This window comes from Mastigoproctus giganteus, chromosome 2 (genome assembly GCF_048544385.1).
Source record: "Mastigoproctus giganteus isolate SK-2022 chromosome 2, ASM4854438v1, whole genome shotgun sequence".
In the NCBI taxonomy this organism is placed as follows: Eukaryota; Metazoa; Arthropoda; class Arachnida; order Uropygi; family Thelyphonidae; genus Mastigoproctus; species Mastigoproctus giganteus.
Window position 1 is genome coordinate 1,428,897 of NC_143576.1, and position 22,861 is coordinate 1,451,757.

The 22,861-nt window shown below is 37.0% G+C and overlaps 1 protein-coding gene across 2 annotated transcripts in view; it reads right to left on the reverse strand.

Annotated features, from left to right (window-relative positions):
* Positions 1-22,861, reverse strand: part of l(3)80Fj (lethal (3) 80Fj) — a 694,407-nt gene that overhangs the window by 465,151 nt on the left and 206,395 nt on the right. For both annotated transcript variants that reach the window (XM_090387924.1, XM_090387932.1), the window contains exons 15-17: positions 14,449-14,541; positions 5,993-6,065; positions 2,623-2,782 (exon numbers count right to left, since the gene is read on the reverse strand). In XM_090387924.1, coding sequence (XP_090244050.1) covers positions 2,623-2,782; positions 5,993-6,065; positions 14,449-14,541 — 326 coding nt within the window. The remainder of the gene's footprint in view (positions 1-2,622; positions 2,783-5,992; positions 6,066-14,448; positions 14,542-22,861) is intronic.

Consider the following 22,861-nt stretch of genomic DNA (forward strand, 5'->3'; position numbering starts at 1 on the left):
GTTGCTAGGTGTGCTGGGGAGATCGGCATTAAACAAATGAAGTAGGACATCCCAGGATATAGAAGAAATAATAAACTGCCAAAGCAGCATAAAGTAGTCACTGAACTTTGTGTAAGGCGAAAAAAGCGAGTTATAGTAGAAAAATAGCATCTCGATACTGTGTTCAATAAACTAATGCCTCACAAGAAATAAAAATATAGGAACAGTGGAAAGATATAGGAAATAGAAGGAATACAGGTGTGTTGGACAGTCAAAATGGGCATTAATTATTTCTAAATTACCAATGATATGTCCAAAATGGACATATTATCACTGGCAACCTACATTCCATTATGGTCATTGGGTACTTTATGCGATATTTCGCAGTGCCCTCTAGTCCATAATCCATTTTAATATCATTCTTAATATCGCTGTAACCTTTCTTTACAACCGCTATAAATATATATATATATATTACCCATATCTAGGGCCAGAGCTGCTTTTGGTGGAATAACTAAATAAATAAATAATTTACAAAGCACCTTGATATAACATGGCCTAAACAATGCTCCCTGCACAGATTTTCCCTCCAGTTGATCCCCATTCCTCCTAGGGAGTTACACAAAAAAAAAAAAAAAAAAAAAAAAAAGTTCAGTTTTTAGACTATCTAGTGACAAGGCTGAGATAATAACCACTGTAGAACTGTACTCTCAAATTGCAAGGAGTACTGGATCTCACCTAATCCATCATAATCTCAAAGGAGATAGCTCATACTGTAATGATAGACATGCCAGTTGCCAGGGCTTTGCTGTGGGGACAAAACATGGGTTTCAGTACTTCAAGCTTCCAATAAGCAAAGTGGTGGTGCTGCAAATGATGACAATCACCTAAGGTATTTCACGGTGACGCACAGCGCACAGGGGAGGCACACCTCAATTTCTGCTTACAGTGGTTCAACACCTGATTGTTCACCTCCAGTACACCTAGGAAAAATCAAGGGGGAAGGGATTTTCCACAGTTCCTAACTATCAAACTATCATAAAAACACAAATAACAATTTCAGTTATTGCAGAATGACTGGACTTCACAAAAATTTGGTTCACTTGATTCACAACTGGGACTGCAATATCATTTCTATGAGCATTTTAGCAGCTAGCTAGCTACCAGGATCTGCTCTCAGATAAAAAGCCCTGGCTCTCATACAGCCAAAGCTTGTTATCTGAGAATACCCATGGCAAGCCTCAGGGAACTGAGGAATTCTTGAAAGAATAGCATGTCAGCAGGCTGTCACTGAATGTGGTCAACACAATGTATTGTGCAACATAGGGGGCATATTCCCTTATAATCCCTTATAATCAGTAATAGCATTAAGCAACACTACTAATTCTGATTACTGCCAGTAGTGTTGGCAGCAATCAAGATGCTGCCAACACTACTGGCAGCATCCTGATTGCTGATCCTATTGTGCTAACGTCAATCAATTAGTAAATATTTGTTTGTCAGCCATTCTTTTTTACCCTTCAATTTCAAATTCTGATCCTTAAGTTGTTTGTTTGTTATTTTGGTTTTTAGGAGCATTAGCAACTACGGCCATATTGCTTCAGGATATGCAGTGGTCATTCCCTGACCTTTCCGCATCTTCCGTATTTGGTGGTGACGGGCTCAAACCCCAGTCTAAGCATGTGCTACACACTGCTGCTCCTTCCCACCTGGCTATGGAGGCACCCCTTAAGTTGTGAGATGAGTTTAGGTATGTCAACAGGAAATCTGCAAAGTGCTATCAGCTTCTGCACAGAACTCGATACCTGTTTTGCGACAACGTAGTTTTCCAGAAGAGAATATCAGGGAAATTTCTCCTCCTTTGAAGTACCTAAATTAAGAGTTGCTCTTTTTGGTCTCCAAGTTTCTAATTCTTCTTCAGTAATGGAACTGCAAGTGATATTGGCGTATGGATTGTTTATTACTTTGCAAAATTGATTGTATTGAGAGTTATTCAGGACTTGGGAACACATCTTTCCTCCTTATGCTGAGAGGAGGAGGGGGGGTTCTCAAGGTCCAGTTTCCTACTCACAGTGACTGCAGTTCCATTGCTATCATCACTAACCTTTCACTGGCTATAACTGCCAGTTGGGAGGTAGAAAACAATAGGGGCAGGGCACTGTATGTTTCTATATATGAAAAATGCAAGCTTCTACAGCTGTTATGTTTATTTTTATTTATTTTTTATTTTTTTTGTTTTGATATGGGGGTACTTGGGTTCATAGGAGCAGAATAGTACCTTGCCTTATTTGCAATCTTATTAGCAGCATTTAATTAATTTGTTGTATTTATTTTGTGCTTAAAGTGTTTCCTAAATTCAGTTTGACAGTTCTACAGCCACATATTAAAATATAAAAATTCTCCAAACTGAAATTCTTCTACAAGTAAACTTAGACAACTATAATTAATCAACAACATTCTTCACAGAGGTTATTTTGAAAAACTGACAAAAACAGTTGAGCAGTTCATATATCTATTCAGGGATAATGCATATAATATTTGGAATATCATATTAAGTATGATATTCCAAATTAGTCTTTTATGGCATCAAAAATTAATTAAATGTCACAATACAGAATCACAGGTGGCAGTCTCAAACTTTACCTTAATACTATCCACAAAAGCAGGAAACATTCTGATAAGTGAACATGCAATGTTGGTACCCTCCACTACAGACAGCAACTTATGCATCACAGCTTCTGCATGCTTCCGAACTTTGTATGAGCTATGTGTGAGAATACACAGCAGGACTTGATTCACTGGCCTAAAAATTAAACAAAAGATTATTCATAAAATCAATAATATATTGAAGAAAATATTTTAAGATATATCGATAATTGAGGAAAGACAGTTGTAGATGTGCAGATTTTGCCTTTAGCCAGAGGGTGGTTGATTGCAAGAACAAATTTCTACCTGTCATTATGGAAAGCGATAATTTAAATAAGTTCAATTCAAGGAAGAACTGGACAAACTTTTGGATCAAATGGATGGATGAATGGGAAGCGAGTTTTTTTTTTTTTTTGGCTGATTCTTTATAAGCTTGCTTTCTTGAATAATATGCCTCTACAAATGCTAAATGCTAAAAACATTTAAGATATTCTAGGGAAAACGTAATATTTTGTATCTATTATTATTATCTTTTTATCTCTACCCAGACACAAGGCAGGCAAGCATGAGAAGGTTTGTCAAGTTTAAAATAAGGACAAATTTTAAAATTATTCTGACTAATTTAAAATTTTGCTTAATCAAGCTAAATTGTTTAGCTGCCTAAAAAAAGTAATTCTAACAAAAGATTAAACACTGCCTCCATATAAATTTTAAAGGCAAAAAATGATCCAGCGTATTAAAACAAGCTGGAAAGAAAACTTTACCGAAAACATTCTAATAACCCAACCATTTAAAGGCCAATTTTGATGACATTTCGAAACCCTTGTGGATATCATTTAAGTTCATTTGGAGCGTCCACCCACCCATTATCAGCATAATCTGAGTCTGTGTATGATAAGTTTAATTTTGAGAGATTCAAATTTTCTCAAAATATGGATCATGTTGCATCTGTATCTACAGCTAATTTCTTGGGAGAAAGGCATACGTGGGAATTAATAAATTTTAAAATGATTAAACAACATTGCACTCCACATAAAGGCAAAAAATTATACCAAGTTTACTTAAACAAGCTGGTATGAAAACTGTACAGAAAACATTCCAATAACCCAAAACATTATGAAGTCGATTTTAGCAATGTTTAGAAATCCTTATGGAAACTGTTTTCAAATCTAAAGTACAGACCCGTTATCAGAATAAACTGAGTCTGTGTTCGACATGTTTAATTTTAAGAAATTCAAATTTTCCGAAAATATAGATTGTCTTGTGTACATATCTATATCTGATTCCTTGGGAGAAAGATGTGGAAATTTCTAATTTACAGTGTTCTTCAAAGATGTGGATAAAAACCCCACTTGGGTCAAAATCTGGGATATCAAGAGTATTACCTATTTGCCATATGGTGCAAGGAAGCCTTAGGCCTTTGCTACAAAAAAAAATAAATAAATACACTAGCAATTAGCAATCCACTTCTCACACAGATCCTGATCCAGTTGACCTTTCAGTTAAGATATCATCTACAACGACCCATGTAAATAACTTATTCCAATGATTTAAACTTGGTGGTTAAAATAAAAATTTCTACAATCTAGTTTAAACCTCTTCCCCCATAATTTGAAATTATGTTCTCTAGTTTTGGTATCATTTATAATTGTGAAAATTTCACCTACATGCACTACAGTATCTCCTCACAGGACCTTATAGACCTCAATCAAGTGACCACCCCAGTGCCCAATTACCAAACTCTGAAATCCACATATTCAAGGCTTTTCATAATATGGAAAATCCTTTTGTTGATTTCAGCAAGTCAACTATCTCTGGACCTTTCCAAGAAGCTCTTGTTTCTTATTGTGTGGCCTTTATATTTAAATATAGTATTCCAAGTGTGATCTCACCAATGCCTTGACTGGTGGGTTCATTACCTTTTCTCCAGAGCAAATGTGTGATAAATCAGCAATATGGCACCATAGGGCTCCCCTTCATGCCACTCATTACAGTGTGTTCTGAATGAGTGATGTAAATTTTTATTTCACTTACTCTATCCATCAACAGTCATTTGAGAAAATCAAAAACAACAGAAGTCTAAGGAATGAAGTCTAAGTTTACTGTTAGCAGTGAGTATCCCTGAGGGATACTCACTGCTAACAGTAAACCAAGTGACATCTTAATCTGAAGAGTAACTACTAATCACAATATCCATCACAGGATCTTAACCATGATACCAATATATTCCACTTTATACAACAGAGTCAAGCACTTTGCTAAAATCCAAATAAACAATATCAAAATTATTCTCCACATCCAACTCGTGAAATGACTTTCAAAATAGCTAACCATTTTCCTTTTACAAAACCATGCTGTTTCAAAACCAAGCCTACACTTGTAAGAGCACACCCTTTCATTCCCATCCAGTAATCTCATTTCTCTTCCCTTCTCAATATCTCTTCCAATGGATCCACATCCTTCCTAAAATGAGGCTTCCAGACCTGTATTGCAGTACTGAAGATGCTGCTGAACCATTGCATTATAGAAGTTAATGAACTCCTTATCCCTGCTGGCAAAATTCCTGTATACCATTAACAAAACTCCATGAGCTGTACTAGCAGACCACCTGCACTACTTAGAGAACTCCATGTATGACTATACAATTACCTCCAGATTCTTTTCAATCTCCATTTTCATTCTCACTGTGGTACCACACAGTGAAAGTCAGTAAGCTGAGAATAAAATTATTCTCAGATTACTGCTACCCATATGCAGTGCCCTGCATTTCTCAACATTAAACTTCAAGTGCCACTTCTCAGCCAACTCTTCTTAATTTTTCTAGATCTTGTTGCAGTAGCATACCCTGATTATTGTCAACAACCACCCTGACAAACTTCATAACATGTGCAAACTTAGACATTAAGATACAGATACTGCCTTCATGATCATTACCAAATACAGAAAAAACAATGGGCTTGGCAGTGAACCCTTGGGAACTGCACTAAGAAGTCCAAGAAGATCAGAACCAATTGAATACAACTCTGTCTTCTCCAACTGAACCATCTCTTTATCCATAGCAGCAACTTGTCCTTAATGCCAAACTGCTCCAATTTGTATAGCTGTCTTTTATGATCAAAAGCTTAACTGAAATAATAACTTAACTCAAAGTAATTTTTTGCATTCAGTTCTTTTGTAACTGCATCATAGTACCCAATCAGGCTGGTCAGATAGGTGTCATAGGTTGCCCATCTTTGACTGAGACTAATAATTTACACTAAAATGTAATTTTAGTGTAAATAAATATTTGTATATGTTTTAGTATATATATAACATATGAAAATAAATAAATAATTAAATATGTATATATACATATACATACACATACCTGATTTTATTTGTTAAGCTACTTCCATGATCCAAAATCAGCCTTTCTATCATTGCCATGATATATTTAAGAGCTGCAGAAAATTGAAACAAATGTTTTATACAGTTAACAGGATCATATTTCATAAAACAAGAATCCAAACATCTAAATAAATTTAACTAAAATATTTAAATGGGGGATAACTGAAAGATCTAATATATTTAAATCTGATAGTAGCATTCCAGAGCGCCATAACAGTTTTAACATAGAGTTTTAATGAACAGAGGAACACAGAACACAATACACAATTGTTGTTTCTGAGTTTTTCTTGGTGGAAGGTCTGCATGGCCAAAATATGATTGTTACCATTTCAGTTTTTAATTAAAGGTGCACAGCATATAATAGAGCTGCTGAAAAGAATTACCTAATTGTAGCTTCAATAATTCAATTATATCAGAGTCATGCCCTATGATATGCTGTAGTTAAACATGTCCACGTGATTTGCAAAATGAAGAATGCTAACACTCTAGCTGTCTGATAGTATGTCAAAGAATATTTGTTTCAGTTTCAAAAAAGAGCTGCAATAGAGACAAATTGGAAGATCATCTATTATTAGCAGGGCCAATTGCATTAGATGTGCATGACCTATCCAGATTTGAGAAAAGATGGTTCCTTCCTGTCTAACTGACCTAGAACTATATTCTATATTGGTATTAATGTGAAATATTGATGTTTTTATTGTTGTGGTGTATTCTGGTGCAAGGGCATCTTAGGCCATATGGTGCCTCCCAAATCAACTGAATTTACATATAAGAACTGCTTGTGCAGCAGTTAGAAATGGTCACACATTTGAATTTGTTTTAAATAGAAAAAGAATTCAGAGAGATTTGCTTCTTTACCTATGATGCTATTGAGAAACAGATTGTTGTACACCTGAAATGAAACTAAAACCCTTCGTCAGGCATTATTGAACAAGCTACAACATATCGTGGTGACGCGGCCAGCGTTTGTCTATGGATAGAATTACTGCCTCTGTGATGGGGTTAACTTGGCAACCACTGTTCCTGTTCAAGGAGGCACCCGAGCATTTTATATTTAACGATTCCAACCAGGTGCGCTTTAGGTAATGGTGGGACCTGTCCACAACCACGACATCGCGGTGTGGGTCGATGTCGTGGCGGGTTGTCCAGACATGCTCGGCGATAGCTGAGTGTTCTATATCTGCCAAGCGGATCGCCCTTTTATGTTCTGAGAGACGTTTCTCGAGTCGACGTCCAGTCTCTCCAAAGTAGCAGCTGGTGCAGTCACGGCAAAAGATGTGGAAGACCAAACCACTCTGTTTGGTCCCCACTCTTCTACAGAGCGGTTTGGTCTACCGCATCTCTTGCCGTGACTGCACCAGCTGCTACTTTGGAGAGACTGGACGTCGACTCGAGAAACGTCTCTCAGAACATAAAAGGGCAATCCGCTTGGCAGATATAGAACACTCAGCTATCGCCGAGCATGTCTGGACAACCTGCCACGACATCGACCCACACCGCGATGTCGTGGTTGTGGACAGGTCCCACCATTACCTAAAGCGCACCTGGTTGGAATCGTTAAATATAAAATGCTCGGGTGCCTCCTTGAACAGGAACAGTGGTTGCCAAGTTAACCCCATCACAGAGGCAGTAATTCTATCCATAGACAAACGCTGGCCACGTCACCACGATATGTTACAGCCACAAGCATCAAACAATTAACCACGCGCCTCACGCACCATCCTGGCAGTGCACATCTCTATTCTAACTGCCATTCATGTATTCAATCTGAAGAAGGCTGCCTCCCAGCCGAAAGCTCATTAGTTGTATTTACAGTTTTGCTCTGAGCAACAAAAATAAAAAAGTTTTCGTGAACAAGCTACATTCAAGGAGTATATGTTTTACTGTAAGTGATTGCAAGCAGTGCACACACTGAGGAGGACCATTTCCTGTAAACAGATATAGATGTGTGGGGGAATATTGATTCTGATATCAATATACAATATAAATTAATATTAAAATTAAATTTAAAATATAGATATTAATTTGTAATAGCTTATTATGAATATGTGCCTCATATGAAAGTCCCTTGATCTTTGGAAACCTGTTTTATGATATGCATATGGTTCATATAAAAACTGGATTATCAGATAAATTTGAATATGACATTTTATGGCCATGCAGATCCCATAAAACAGCAAGCTTGTTTTATGGGATCTGCATGGCCACATGGCCTGAAATCCAAAAGAAGTAGAAAAACCATCTCAGGGAATAATGAATTGTTTAGACTGCACGCAGCTCAGCAATGTATATGTACAGAATTCAATTCAAAATGAGGCAGAGACAGTGGATATCAAGAGTGTATCTGGAATACATCATTTCTGGAATAACGTCTCATCGTGGACAGCACTGTGAGCGGAGAAAGGTGGTGGATAAACGTCTGTCTCGCATTGTTTCAGCCAACCAGAGAGTGACATTGGCACAAACCACTGCCGACTTCAATGAGGGAGGTGCCAGAAACGTCTCCACCAAGACCATTAGGTATTAATTAGCCGCATTAGATTATGGCAGCCACTGACCCACCAAAGTCCCATTGCTAGCACCATGACACAGGACTAGTCCTCAACTGGGCAAAACAACATGGCAATGGACCTTGGACAAATGGAGACGAGGCTCCTGGTTCAATAAGTCACATTGCCAGTTATTTCGAGTAGACGAGAGGGTGCGTATCTGGCAGAAACTGCACGAAGCCATGCACATGTCACGTCATGTCAACAAGGAACTGTTCGGGCAGGTGGACAGTCAGTAATGGTCTGGGACGTGTTCAACTGGCACACAATGACCTCCGGTACATCTAGATGCATCTCTGAACAGTCCAGGTTAAGTGTCCATCCTTGCAGACTATCTGTATCCCTTCATGGTCATTGTGCACCCACAGGGCAATGGATTATTCCAGCAGGACAATGCACCTCACGCACAGAGCTGTGATGACTAGAACATGATTCAAAGAGCATTCTGCAGATTTTACCACCATGGAATGGCCTCCCCGTTCACCAGACATGAACCCTATGGAACATCTTTGGGAAGTGGAAAGGTCCATTTGAGCTTTGGATCCTCCACCCAGGAATGCAATGGAATTATGGACAACGGTGTAAAAGCATGGATGGAAATACCTGTGGTACACTTTTGTGAACTAGTGGACTCAATGCCGCCATGTGACTATCCTTATCTGGGCAAAGGGTGGGTCTACCCATTACTAGGTAAGTATCCCATGATTTCTGTCCACTCAGTGTATACATACCCTGCTATTACCACCAGGACACCTCTCCATTAATGGATGAGCTGGTCGTGTCTTACTCAAGAACCACGTGCTGAACACAACTATAAATAAACTTGTAGGCTTTGAGGAAATAGTAGCGCAATTTCAATGCAAGATGCCAGGATCGATGAAAATAACAGACTTGCAATGCACAATGAAAATAGGGTGCTACATAAGCAATCTGTCTGCACATCTCATTTCAGTGGCAGAGAGGTGCCCAAATTTGATGAGTAATGTGATCTGCAAGTGGCAGTGGAACTGATGTTGAAACCATCACAAAATAACCCAGGAAAACTCCAAAGGCAACAGCACATGACAGGAGAAGCCTAGAAAGAACTGTCTGCTTCGAACACAGTCGATGTGGGCATGTCACGCATACACGCACACAGGCCCCCAGTGAGATTGGCATACATGTCAGCACCAGTACAACAGGATGCCACACAATATGGGTTACCACAGTCATTCAGCCATTAATAAATTTGATTAAGGCCACCATTCTTGGACCAAAGACCAACTGACAGCTTTGCTTTGGAGCCACAGTACATGGTGTACCAGACTGATAGTCAATACCTGGGCATGGCAGATACCCAGAATGTGATGGGCTGTATCATCCCCACAATGAAGTTTGGTGGAGGCAGCATGATGGTCTCTGGGACTGTTTTTCATGGTTTGGCCTGGGATCATTTCGTGACAGCACATCACAAAAGGCCCATACTTTTTGAGCAGCACAATTCTCCATATTATACTGCTTATGTTTTAAAAGACTGGTTTGAGTACATGAATGTCAAAAAGCTGGACTGGCCAACCCAAATCCTACTGAAAATCCATTTCATTCTCTGGAATGAATTGGATTGTTGTATGCACATCAGGAGAGACTAACCAAAAAACAGAGTTCATATGGTCACTACTTTGAAGACCAAATGACGGAAAACATCAGGACTTTTACAAAAGAATAAATTGGTGGAATGTTCTACGTAGGCTAGCAGCTGTTACACAGAAACTAAAGGTTTCAGCTAAGGCAGCAGAAGAATGAAGATAGATGGAAGAGTGGAGAGAAATAGAAAGATAATAGGGAGAGAGTAAGGATAGGAAGAGACTAGTACACAAAAATAGAAAGAGAAAGTGATAGAGAATGGGAATGAAACTAATAGAAATACAAAAAACAATTGACTATGAAACCAATGCTAAGCAGTGATTTAATATGTACAAAATCTGCTGTGTTTTATAACTCTCATTATTCTAGAATCAAGTTAAAATCGTATACCAAGTTTATATGTATTATAAGATTATAAAATGTAAATACAGTAAAATCTTGTTAATACAAACTCAGTTTATTCAAAGTGTTTATATGAAGTGCATACAATTCCCCTGTGAAAGGATAGGATTTTCTATGTGAATATATTTGTTTATTACAAAATTCAGTTAATATGTATTACAAAGATTATTTTCACCCTGTGAGAAAATAATATTGTCATTTTGTATGTTTAATACAAACCTTGGCACAGTTTCCCGATTATTGCCCCTATTATTGCCGCTGGCCACCCAGTTCCCTGCTTCCCAAAGGATGGCACTGACGTGTTAGAAAATTACTTTTGTTTTATGGCAGCTACAATATAAGTGTACTCTGAAAAACATCTTTGTGAATGATGAGCTGTTAAATTAACAAAAGAATAAAAACAGTTCTAAGTTTTTTACATACACTCCCTCGCTCTCCACGGGATTAAGATCAGTTGCAATTGTTACACTCATTCAGAGTCTTCTGCTATACAATAATATAGTAGAAGACTCTGTATACAATAATCTATTTTTTGTGCCATTTTATCTGAGCTGATGTCTTTTTTGGAACTTGTCTTTAAATTAATATAAACTTTGTTTATATTAAATCCCAACTAGCAGTATTATGGCAGAAAAATATAAGCAGATGGAATTAAGACTGGAAATTAAACTGAAAATCTAAGCAAAATGGATATTGCAAAGGAATACAACGTCCCTTTATCTACAATACTGGAAAAACAAAAAAAACTTGAAAGTGCGTGACACTGGAGAAGCAATAAAAAACAGGAAACGAATTCGTGGTGCAAAAATGCAAGGAGCTTGAAACAAAACTTTGAGTGGTACAAATGCGTGCATATAATTTGCCAATACCAGGTCAGATTTTGCAAGAAAAGGCAAATTATCTAGCTCAGCAACGTGGAATTAGTGACTTCAAATGTGACTGGCTTCAAAGATTTAAAGACAGGAATAACTTGGTTTCACAAAATGTTTGCAGTGCGTCTGGATTAGTCGACAAAGAGAATGCTACACATGGGTTGTGTTCTGTACGGTCAATTCTTGAAAAATATGAAGCAAAGGATATTTTTAATCTTGACAAGACAGGTTTATTTTATAATTTGCTGCCCAACAAAACATTTGTTGTTCAAGGAGAGTCTTGTCATGGTGGAAAATTAAGTAAACAAAAACTCACTGTTCTGTTATGCTGCAATTCAGATGGCAGTACAAAACTATGCCCAATTGTGATTGGTAAGTTTTGCAAGCCAAGATGTTTTAAAGAAGTTAACCAACTTCCCTGTGATTATGAGGCCAATAGAAGTGAGTGGCAGACAGTCAAAATTTTTCAGCCTTGGTTATCAAAAGTGGACAGAAGAATGGCTCCAGAAAAAAATGAACATTTTGATAATTCTAGATCGTTGTACACCACATTCTGCCGGGACACAAGTTGAAAATATATGGCTGTTGTTTTCACCTCCCAATACCACTAGTTTTATGCAGCCACTGGATCAAGGTATTATTTATAACTTCAAGAGAGCATATAGCGCCTGCCCGATAAGGTTCTTAATCCGCAACATAGGGGGGAACAATTTGCACCCAAACTATAATGCTAACTGTAATCTCATTATTACTTGGGATAGTATGCATCAATTGTAATAATCAACTGCTTCAGAAAGTGTCTTTGGAGAGAATATCATCAAAAAACATGGTCCAGCAGACGAATGTGATTTCAACGTTAAGGAATGGAAGAATTTGAAGGAGCACATGGATTTTGTTGGAAAATTTGAAGGGATTGTGAAGGTGAATGATGAAGTAGCTACCACAGCAATGCTAACACCAGAAGAGCTGCTCAAGCACCAAGTAAAACGATGATGTTTTTGTTACCAGCAACAGCAAAAGTGAACACACACACACACACACACACACACACACACACACACACACACACACACACACACACACACACACACACACCTAAAAAAGATACCAAAAATGCAATGAGCATTATAGAGAATGTGTAGGCCTGTAGTAACTTTGATAAAGAAACAACTATTGCATTTGATAATGTCTGTGCTGTAGTTAAAAATACATATAGAACAAAAACTGTACAAACAACATTGGATTCTTTCTTTAAATTAGATTAATTTATTAAATAGTTAATGGTTTGTATATCTCCTTTTATATTAAGATTGTAATTCTTTTTACTGTAATACTAAAATATTGTATACATCAAAATATATAATGTACAATATTTGCATTTCCGTTAATTGCTTTTCTCTTAGTTTATCTTACAAATAAAATAAAATCTTTAAAAAATGTGTTATTCCTATTACTGTACTGTTAGAAAAGGCTTTTGTTTTTATTATTTTTGGATTTTAATTATTTTATTTTATTAATTTAAACTAATTTATTTTTTCATTTATTTTTGATATTATTATTATTTATTATTATTCTTTGATATATAGCATATACCAAAAAAAAAAAAAAAAAAAAAAGTAAAATCTTGACAGTTTGGGGGGACCTCATTACTGCAAACTTCGTTATTACAACACGTGAAAATTTGGGTCACTTGTACTTTGTATTAACAAGAATCAACTGTATATCATTTTGTGTTCCAGAAATTAAATATAAATTTTCATTATTAACTGACTTGGATACATACACTTAGCAATATTATTACTAAATAATCTTAAGGGTTGGATACATTTCTGGATTCCCTGAGGAGGCTTAAAGAGAGGATGGGAAAGGGGATGATGTCTTCAAATATATAAATGAGATCAAACATTAATTTTTAATACAAACAAAATAGAATTATGAAAAAATTAATAAACTTGTTTATAACTTAAATATATCTTAAAATAACAAATTTTAAGGTATCAAGCTATATACAAACCAACCACCAACACCTCATTATGCTTTCAATTGAGCACCATGTAACTTTGCAAAATATCACAAATAAACTGGACTTTCATACATATATAATCATATGTACATATCATACATATATAAAATATCAGAATAAATACACCACAGTAAACTCATAACGAAAAAAAATCCATAAGAAGTGTAAAGGCATCAATTTAATTGTATCTCGTATCGTGACACCAAGTACTCTGGTGTTGCAATCATGCCAACCCAGTTGAAGTTATTTTCACAATATGAGAGATGTCAAAAGGTGTGCAAAATAATACTTAAAGTATAAATGCTCAAGGCTCCAGGGTACCTGCCCACCCAACGAGGATAGGCCAATAAGCCTTAAAACTGTGCCGTCTGGGTGGTGGTGGTGCCCACTGAGAATAAGTAGCAATTGTCTTCTCTATAAGTGAAGCGTTGCTTATTCAAGGTAGGACAATACGTGGTAACTCATTGTGAAGGTAGTCACAACATGAGTTAAATTTAAAGAAGTTACTGTTACAACTTTTTTTTTTTTTTTTTTTTTTAAAGTTAACTTTAAAATGTTCAGTTAATAGTACATCAATTTTGTCCTCTATTTTGGGGATTAAGTATTGGCTGCTGATAACTTTGTCACTGCTAAATGTGGAGATTTGGTTAATGTTAAATAGATTTTATTTATTTGTGAAACAAGGCAGAGTTGAACTAACGTTCCAGGAGCTGCCCTATCCTAAAATATATTTACTTACTACTTATGTAGTTTTTCATTATGAGTTTGCTATGGTGTATTTACACCAATATTTTATAGTGTATTTTAAACTCATAATATATTATGCCTTGAGCATTTATATTTTATTTAAATATCATGTAATCATACACGCGATAAGTTAATAATTATCACATGTATCATTTCCCCAACATATTAATTTTTTAAGAAAACTTATTCACTAAGATTAATAAAATGTTCAAAAACTTACTGTCTTCATTGGCACATGAAATAAATTTCTCCGAGAGAAATGGCTGTTTCTCAGTTTCCAATAACAATCCAATGAGACCCTTTAATTTATTTTCTGAAATTAAATAGGAACTTTTAATAGTGGTAAAAATGGTGAGGGAGGATTGAGAAAGAGGGAAAGGATAGGGATTCTAAGTATATTTCTTTATGCTTAATTTTATCTAAGAGTTGATGAGCACAGACATCTGCACTGAAAATGCTCAATAAATTCAGGTAAACAGAGGCATCTGTCCTCAGTATAGTGCACAAAAAATATAAGAGGCAAGTTCAAAAGTACACATTTAAAAAGTATAATGACAATTTGATGCTCAAAACACAAGCAATGAATGTAGTCCAATGTGCATCACTAAATAAGAACAAAAATTTAATTAGGAAATAACATTACATGGTGATTTTTAATGAAATTTTCCTGTCTAAATAACTACTCATATCACATTGGGTGTTTCAAAAATTAGTTTATTTAGCTTTATTGACTAAATGTACTGTATAATTAGATAACATTTTGAAAACCTTGATGAAGCCTATCATCAGACCATACTTGACTGTACTGTTAACAGCCCCCTGTCTTGCCGAATAACTTAAGTCTCCTTCATTCCTTTATGCAAGTGGGCAGGAAATTAAGTGAGGGGATTTTGCTCGGGTAGTATGAAATTTAAGCCTTTATTTAATAAACCAATTATTGCTATTCTGAGGATTCTGGAACTTAAGTTAATGATATGTTTTGGGAGTTCGGAATTTTGTCTAAGGTGGAGATTGATATTAGAGGGAGAAATGGGGTTCAACTTATTCAAGGGAACTTGATTTCTGTTATTACTTGAAGGGATATAAGCATTAGAATTAGTAGAGGCATATGATGCAAGAAAGCAAGCTTATATATAGAATTGGCCAAATAAAAAAAAATAAAAAACATTCCCATTTCACCGATCCATTCACTCCAAATGCTTGTCTAGTTGTGCCTTGAACTTATTTAAGTTGTCAACCTCCACTACGACAGATAGAAGCTTGTTCCAACTATCAACCACCCGCTGGCTAAAGGCAAATTTCTGCACATCTATTCTACAGTTGTCCTTACTAAATTTCAATGGATGTCCCTTCAGGTGTGCAATCTGAACAAGAGGAAGAATTCCATCAGAAATTGGGCTTGCTCAAACCATTCATTTAAGGCCTTATACACCTCAATCAGAGCACCTCGCAAGTGCCTAGTCTACATATGCTGCAATTTGCAAAACTTAAGTCTTTCTTCGTAACAGCAACCCTTTGCAAATGAGTAACAGCAAATGAGTGGAACAACCCTTTGTTCCACTCGTTAAACTCTGCCCTTCTCTGTACTCATTCCAGTAGCTCAACATCTATCTTAAAATGAAGCCTCCAGACCTGTATGCAGTACTCAAGGTGTGGTCTGACCATTGCCTTATACAAGGAGATAATCACCTCATCCCAGCTATCAAAATTCCTGCATCTCACTTGACAAGACACCATGAGTTACTCTTGCAGCCTGTCTGCACTGCTCAGAAAACTTCATATCTGACTGCACAATTACCCCAGGTCCATTTCATTCTCCGCTACGCTGAGTGTTTTTCCCCCCTATGTAAACCCCCAAACACGAGAGGTATTAGAACCTATAGTACTTAGTACCGTGCTTGGGTTGGAGGTTGAGAAGACAAAAGAAGATATCTGTTGACACTGGACTTGAACTTCTGTAGACAGTAATTTTCAGGAAATATGTACGAAGGAAGGTTGTTCCAAAAAACAGCAGTTGAATTAATAAACGAGGAAGATGAAAAATTCATTCTGTGAGTTTGAAGTTGAACAGTAAACGGATGTTGGCTGGTGGCGGCACGTGTTCGGGTTGTTTTGAAAGAAAGGGGAATTATAGAAGCCAATTCAGAAGAACAGTGCCCATGGAAGTATCTGTAGAAAAAGCATGCAGCAGAAACAGTATGTCCATGAGACAGCACGTGGAGAGACTCTGTTAGAGATGAATCATTAATTAACCTAACTGCCCTCTTCTGAACGGAATCAAGAAGCCTGAGAGAGGTATTAGGAGCACCACTCCACATGTGGGAACAATATTCCATAGCAGGAAGGATTAGTGATTCGTGCAGAGTGAACAGCTGTTTGGAAAAAAAGTAACACCGAAAGCAAAAAAGAAAACCAAGTTTTCTAGATGCAGAGGAAGCAATATTTGTAATATGCTTGTGCCAAGAGAGATTAGAAGTTAGGGTAATCCTCAAAAGAGATATATCATTTTGCCTAGAAATTGGAGTGTCACCAAAGATAAGCATAGGAGCAGAAGAATCCTTTTTGTGAGATATAAGACAAGACTGAGTTTTAGAAGGATTGAAATCAACTAAGTTGTCTTTGCCCCAATGGAGAATTACCTGGAGATCGGCATTTAAGGAATTGGTAGCAGATATTCGAGAAGTTGAAGCTGATTGAGCTGGATAAGGTTTCTCAAAACGGAAAGTAGAATGCAATGTGCTATCATCGGCATAACTATGGATAGGATTTCCAGTCAATGAAAGAAGGTCATTAATATACAAGAGGAAAAGAGTGGGGGAAAGAACTGAACCTTGGGGACATCGGCATTAGTGGAAAAGTTAGAAGACAGAGCACAATCTTCCATCACCCTCAGTAAGCATTGAGAGAAAACTGGATAACCAATTACAAAAAACAGTTGGCAAACCATAAGATGGAAGCCTGTTTAGAAGACCTTTACGCCAAACACGATCGAAAGTCTTTGAGATGTCAAGAGCAACTACTTGTATTTCACCGAACCTTTCCATTGAATTAGTCCATGAATGGGTAACATAAGCCAGAACATCACCAGTGGATCGACACTGACGAAATCCATACTTGCGATTGTTGATCAGACGGAAGGTTTCTGGGTAGTTTTAAGAGTTGGCAGTTAATTGATTTCTCCATTACTTTAGAAAGAGTAGAAGTAATTGCAATGGGACGATAATTGGATGGGAGGAATTTCTCACCCTTTTTAGGAACTGGCTGGATATGAGCAAATTTCCAAGCAGAAGGAAAAACGCCTTTGGAATAAGAAGGTCAAAAAAGGCGGCAAAGAACAGGAGTAAATTCAGGAGCACAGGTTTTGAGAGCAAGTGGAGAAATACCATCGGGACCTGGAGCTTTTTTAGCATCAAGATTCATCAAAATCCTTCTGACATCCTTTTCACGGAAGACCACAGGAGGCATTGAATGGAGCATGTTGAGAATGGTGGGAGGTGTTTTACCAAGATCATTAATACATGAGTTGGAAGAAAAATGGGATGCTAGCTGGTCAGCTTTATCCTTGGCTGAAGTAACATCAGAACCATCTGGTTTGGGCAGAAGTGGGAGCAGAGATGGGTAAAAGTTGCGGCCAATAGCTTTGGCAAGAGAACAGAATACTCAGTTACCATTAGGGAAGAAGCAAATTTTCTACTCTTAGCCCATTCAAACTCTAGTTTGGATGACTTTGGTGTGGGCAGAAAATTAAACTTAAGAATGAGAAACAAGCCAATTACAATATGCAACGTTCTTCTCTTGAACAGCCTTAGCACATTTATTGGAAAACCAAGGTTTAGATAAATGACGAGTTTTTAAAGTGGAGTGCGGAATAAAGGATTCCATTCCTGCAAGAATAATTTCACTGACACGATCTGAGTAAACGTTGACATCAGAAGTTTTGAAACAGTAATCCAACCATGGAAAAGAAGAAAAGAAATCTCGCAGGTCATCCCATTTTGCATTCTTGTAATGCCAAACAATACGAGGTTGGGAATAGCCATGAGATAAAGGCTCCACTGGAGAAGAGACAATCACCAAGTTGTGATCAGAGGTGCCTAAAGGACCTTTCACTTCGACCATGGATTTAGAAGGGTTGTTCGTGAGAAAAAGATCAAGTGTGTTGGCTGTATGGTTAGGATTGTCTGGTATTCTTGTAGGTAAATGAACAATCTGTGCAAGGTCATTAGTAATTGCAAAAGCCTCAGCATCTCGACCAGCTGGATCGGTGTGACTAGAAAACGGAAGCCAGCTGGAGTTGGGAACATTAAAATCACCAAGGAAAATTATCTCACTGTTAGGAAAGTTGGACTGGAGAAAGTTGCAAAGAGAGAGCTCCAAGTGATTAGTGGAGTTGGGAGAACGGTAGAAACAACAGATGAATTTGACACAATGAGGTAGAGAGATTTTAACCCAGAGAAGATCGAAAAGAGGAGATTCCAAATTACCATATCTCTGACAGGGAATATCGGAACGGACATATGGGACTCTACTAATAACATTAGTCCACAAAGAGCAATGCCCATTGATTACCACCCTCTGTCTTCTCCCACTCAACCATCCTTTTATCCATTGTAGCAACTTACTCTTAATACCATTCTGCTCCGATTTGTAGAGTAGTCTTCCATGTGCAACAGTGTCAAAAGCTTTCCTGAAATCCAAGTATATGATATCAAAATTATTTTTTGCATCCAGTTCCTTTGTAACCACATCATAATACCTAATCAAATTTGTCAGACAAGACTTTCCCTTAACAAACCCATGCTGTGTCTGAATTATTGCTACAGTCTTGTCTAGATGATCCTGCAATGCATCTTTAACCAGTGACTCCATTATTTTACCTGGAACAGAAGTTAAACTAACTGGTCTGTAATTACTCGTGTCACCCTTTGTGAATTGGGGATACATTTGCACATCTCTAGTCCGTGAGGACCTCCCTTGAATCCAAGGATATTCTCATAATTATGGCTAATGGTTTGCTTACTTCCTTTGCTCCCTCCTTTAATATAACTGGATAGATCCCATCGACCCCCAGGTGCCTTTCTTACTTTTAACTTCAACAATTTCTCCTCCACTTTGTTCTCAGTTATTACAAAATCATTAAGTACCCTGCTACAATTTGATAAACTTCTGGCATTTTCAAACCTTAATAACTCCTCATGTGTGAATGTATATGCAAAATATTCATTCAGTTTGTTTGCTATCCGAGCAGGATCATCAACAGTTGAACCATCAATATCAAGTGGACCAATCAGATTCATCCCCTTCCTTTTATTTTATATAAGTAAAGAAATCCTTGCTGATTTTCTTAGCATCCTTTGCCAAAGATTTCTCGTAATCTGCCTTCGCCTGCCTAACCTCCTTTGTGACTTGATTACAGACTAGCTTATATCTGCCATAGGCTTCTGTGTCACATGATAATTTATATGTATCCCATGCATTTTTCTTCTCTGCCATGAGTCTCATTAGTTCATTTGACAACCGAAATATTGTTCAAGGTTTAAAGCTTAAAGCTTAAACCTTGAACAATATTTCTTAATAGGTATGAAACTTTTAGTAGCTTCCACGATTAATTCCTTGAATGCTTCTCACTTAGAATTTGCTGCTGGTAACATCATCAGCTGATCCCACTGTACTTATCAAACTCTAACAGGGAGCTAAGTGATTTTGTAATAACCGAGAGCAAAGTGGAGGAGAAATTGTTGACATTAAATATAAGATATGCACCTGGGGTGGATGGGATCTATCCAATTATATTAAAGGAAGTGGCAAAGGAAGTAAGCAAACCCTTAGCCATAATTATGAGAGCATTCTTGTACTCAGGGGAAGTTCTCCACAGATTGGAGATGTGCAAATCTCGAATTCACAAAGGGTGACATGAATAATTACAGACTTGTTGGTTTGACTTTGTTCCAGGGAAAATAATTGAGTGACTGGTTAAAGAAGCATTGCAGAATCATCTAGACAAGACAGCAGTAATAATTCAGACACAGCATTGGTTTGTTAAGGGGAAGTCTTGTCTATACAATTTGATTGAATACTATGACATGGTCATAAAGGAACTGGTTGCAGAATACAATTTTGATATCATATACTTGGATTTCAGGAAAGCTTTTGATACTGTTGCACATGGAAGACAACTGAACAATTTGGAGCAGTATGGCATTAAAGGCAAGTTGCTACAAGGGATAAAAGAATGGTTGAGTGAGAGAAGACGAAGAGTGGTAATCAATTGTTACTACTCTTCATGAACTAATGTTGTTAGTGGTGTCCCCCAGTGTTCGGTGTTCGGTCCATTGTTGTTTTGAATATTTATCAATGATATTGATGAAGGTATATCAAGCTTAATGTCAAAGTTTTCAGATGATACAAAGGTTGGGAGGATTGTTAATAACAGTAATGACAGTATTCTGTTGCAACAGGATCTGGAAAAAATTTTGCAAACAGGGATACGGAGGAGATTATCCCCTTGTATAAAGTAATGGTCAGGCCACACCTTGTAGAGTTGCTAGAACGAGTACAAAGAAGGGTAACAAGACTGGTGAGGGAGAACAAAGGGGATGCTCGTACAAAGAAAGGCTTAAGTTCTGCAAATTGCAGCATCTGGAGACTAGGCAGGCAATCTGATTGAGATGTATAAGGCCTTGAATGGATTGAGCAGGCTCAATGCCGATGGGATTCTATTCTTCCTCAGATTACAAACTTGAGGGGGAGGCATAAAATGAAATTGAGGAAAGACAGTTGTCAAAGAGATGTGCAGAAATTTTCCTTTAGATTGCTGGAACAAACTTCCATCTGTCATTGTGGAAGTTGACATCTTAAATAAATTCAAGGCAGAACTAGACAAACATTTGGAATGAATGGATGGGTGAAATGGGAAGGGGGTTTTTTTTTTTTTTTTTTTTTGGCTGATGGTGTATAAGCTTGCTTTCTTGCATCATATGCCTCTACTAATGCTAATTATCTGGATATACATTATTTATTTACTGTATCACATGCAACTTCTGGAACAGATTGTTATTTTACACCAGGATGGTACTCCTTCATGCTAATGCTGGGAAGTCAAAAGAATTCCTGTATTCTTGACCACTTATCCCAAAATGGAGTTGTGGAGTAAGTGGATTTTTAGTTTTGGAGTTCTGTTAAGGAACAAGCATATTCAAAGTGTGAACTTCTTGTGAAGCAGATTAGCTATTGTGTAAATTTAAATATCGTTCTGACAAACAAATAAGCTCATGTGGAATATATTAATGTCTCCAGTGCCTTTATGCATACAAGTGTAAAATGGCACTCTAAGTGATGTGCCACAATGCATATCTGAGTTCAAAAGGCACCCCAAACACTAGGCCATAATGCATACAGTTGGTGATTCTATAGCGGTCAAAACCTAGTGCTGTAAACATAAAAGCACATGAAATTAACAAGTGCTCAGTATTAGCAGACTGAGTACTGATTGAATGTTTTGCAGCAGCACTTTGCTTTTGTTTACAGACCTAGCAAACAGTTATATTTGTTCTTTGCTTGAGTTGAGTTAGTTTATGTACATGTTCTACAAGCTGATGTTAGTTTATGCACAGGTACTACAAGCTGAGGCGCCTCCGTAGCCAGGTGGGAAGGAGCAGCGGTGCATAGCACAGGCTTCTTGATTAGACCGGGGTTCGAGCCCGTCGCCACCAAATACGGAGGATGTGGAAAGGTCAGGGAATGACCACCGCATATCCCGGAGCAATATGGCCTTAGTTGCTAATGCTCCTAAAAACCAAATAACTAACTAACTAACTAACTAACTACAAGCTGATGTCAGTTTATGTACATGTAATACAAGTTGATGTTAGTTTATGCACAGGTACTACAAGCTGATGTCAGTTTATGTACATGTAATACAAGTTGATGTTAGTTTATATACTTTTTATAAAATTTTAAAGTTTGTCCTGGATTTACAGCTCAGCACAAAAGTAAGGCTTCATTTTTAGTAGTGAATTCCAATCTTTTAATTTTCAACTACTCTTTAGGAAATTTCAGAATGCTGGGAATGTTGGAATGTTGCTTTTTTTTTCGAAATTCCAAAAATTGCAGCACATCGATGCATTCTCTTAAATTTAGTGGCAACAAACGTATTAATGTCTGACCTATGAAAAAGTTTGTGCTTGTTTGAAATAAACCATAAGTAAAATAAAATAACCATTTCTCCTGGATTGTGTACTTTTCTTTCTACAATGGTTTGTTATGTGGAAAATAACATATATTCCCTCGGCATATATGATTCTAAATGTATTAACTCTATATTTATACCTAAATATAGGGTTAACACATTTAACTGCAAATTACTTATTGTAAATAGTAACCATTTCACTTAGAGACATAAGCCTAATGCCAATTGCCAAACTGAATAATGCAGATGAATAAACAAGGGAATATAAGATGCAATGCAGATGGCACCACACCTCACCATAATAACTGGAAAGAACAGCTGTATACACCATTGTCAGGAAACAAAGAGCAGAATCAAAATGCTGGTAGAGTAACGTAAGCAATCGTATTGTTTAACAAAGCAGAAATGCAGACTACTATACCCAACCACAATACAAGATATCATA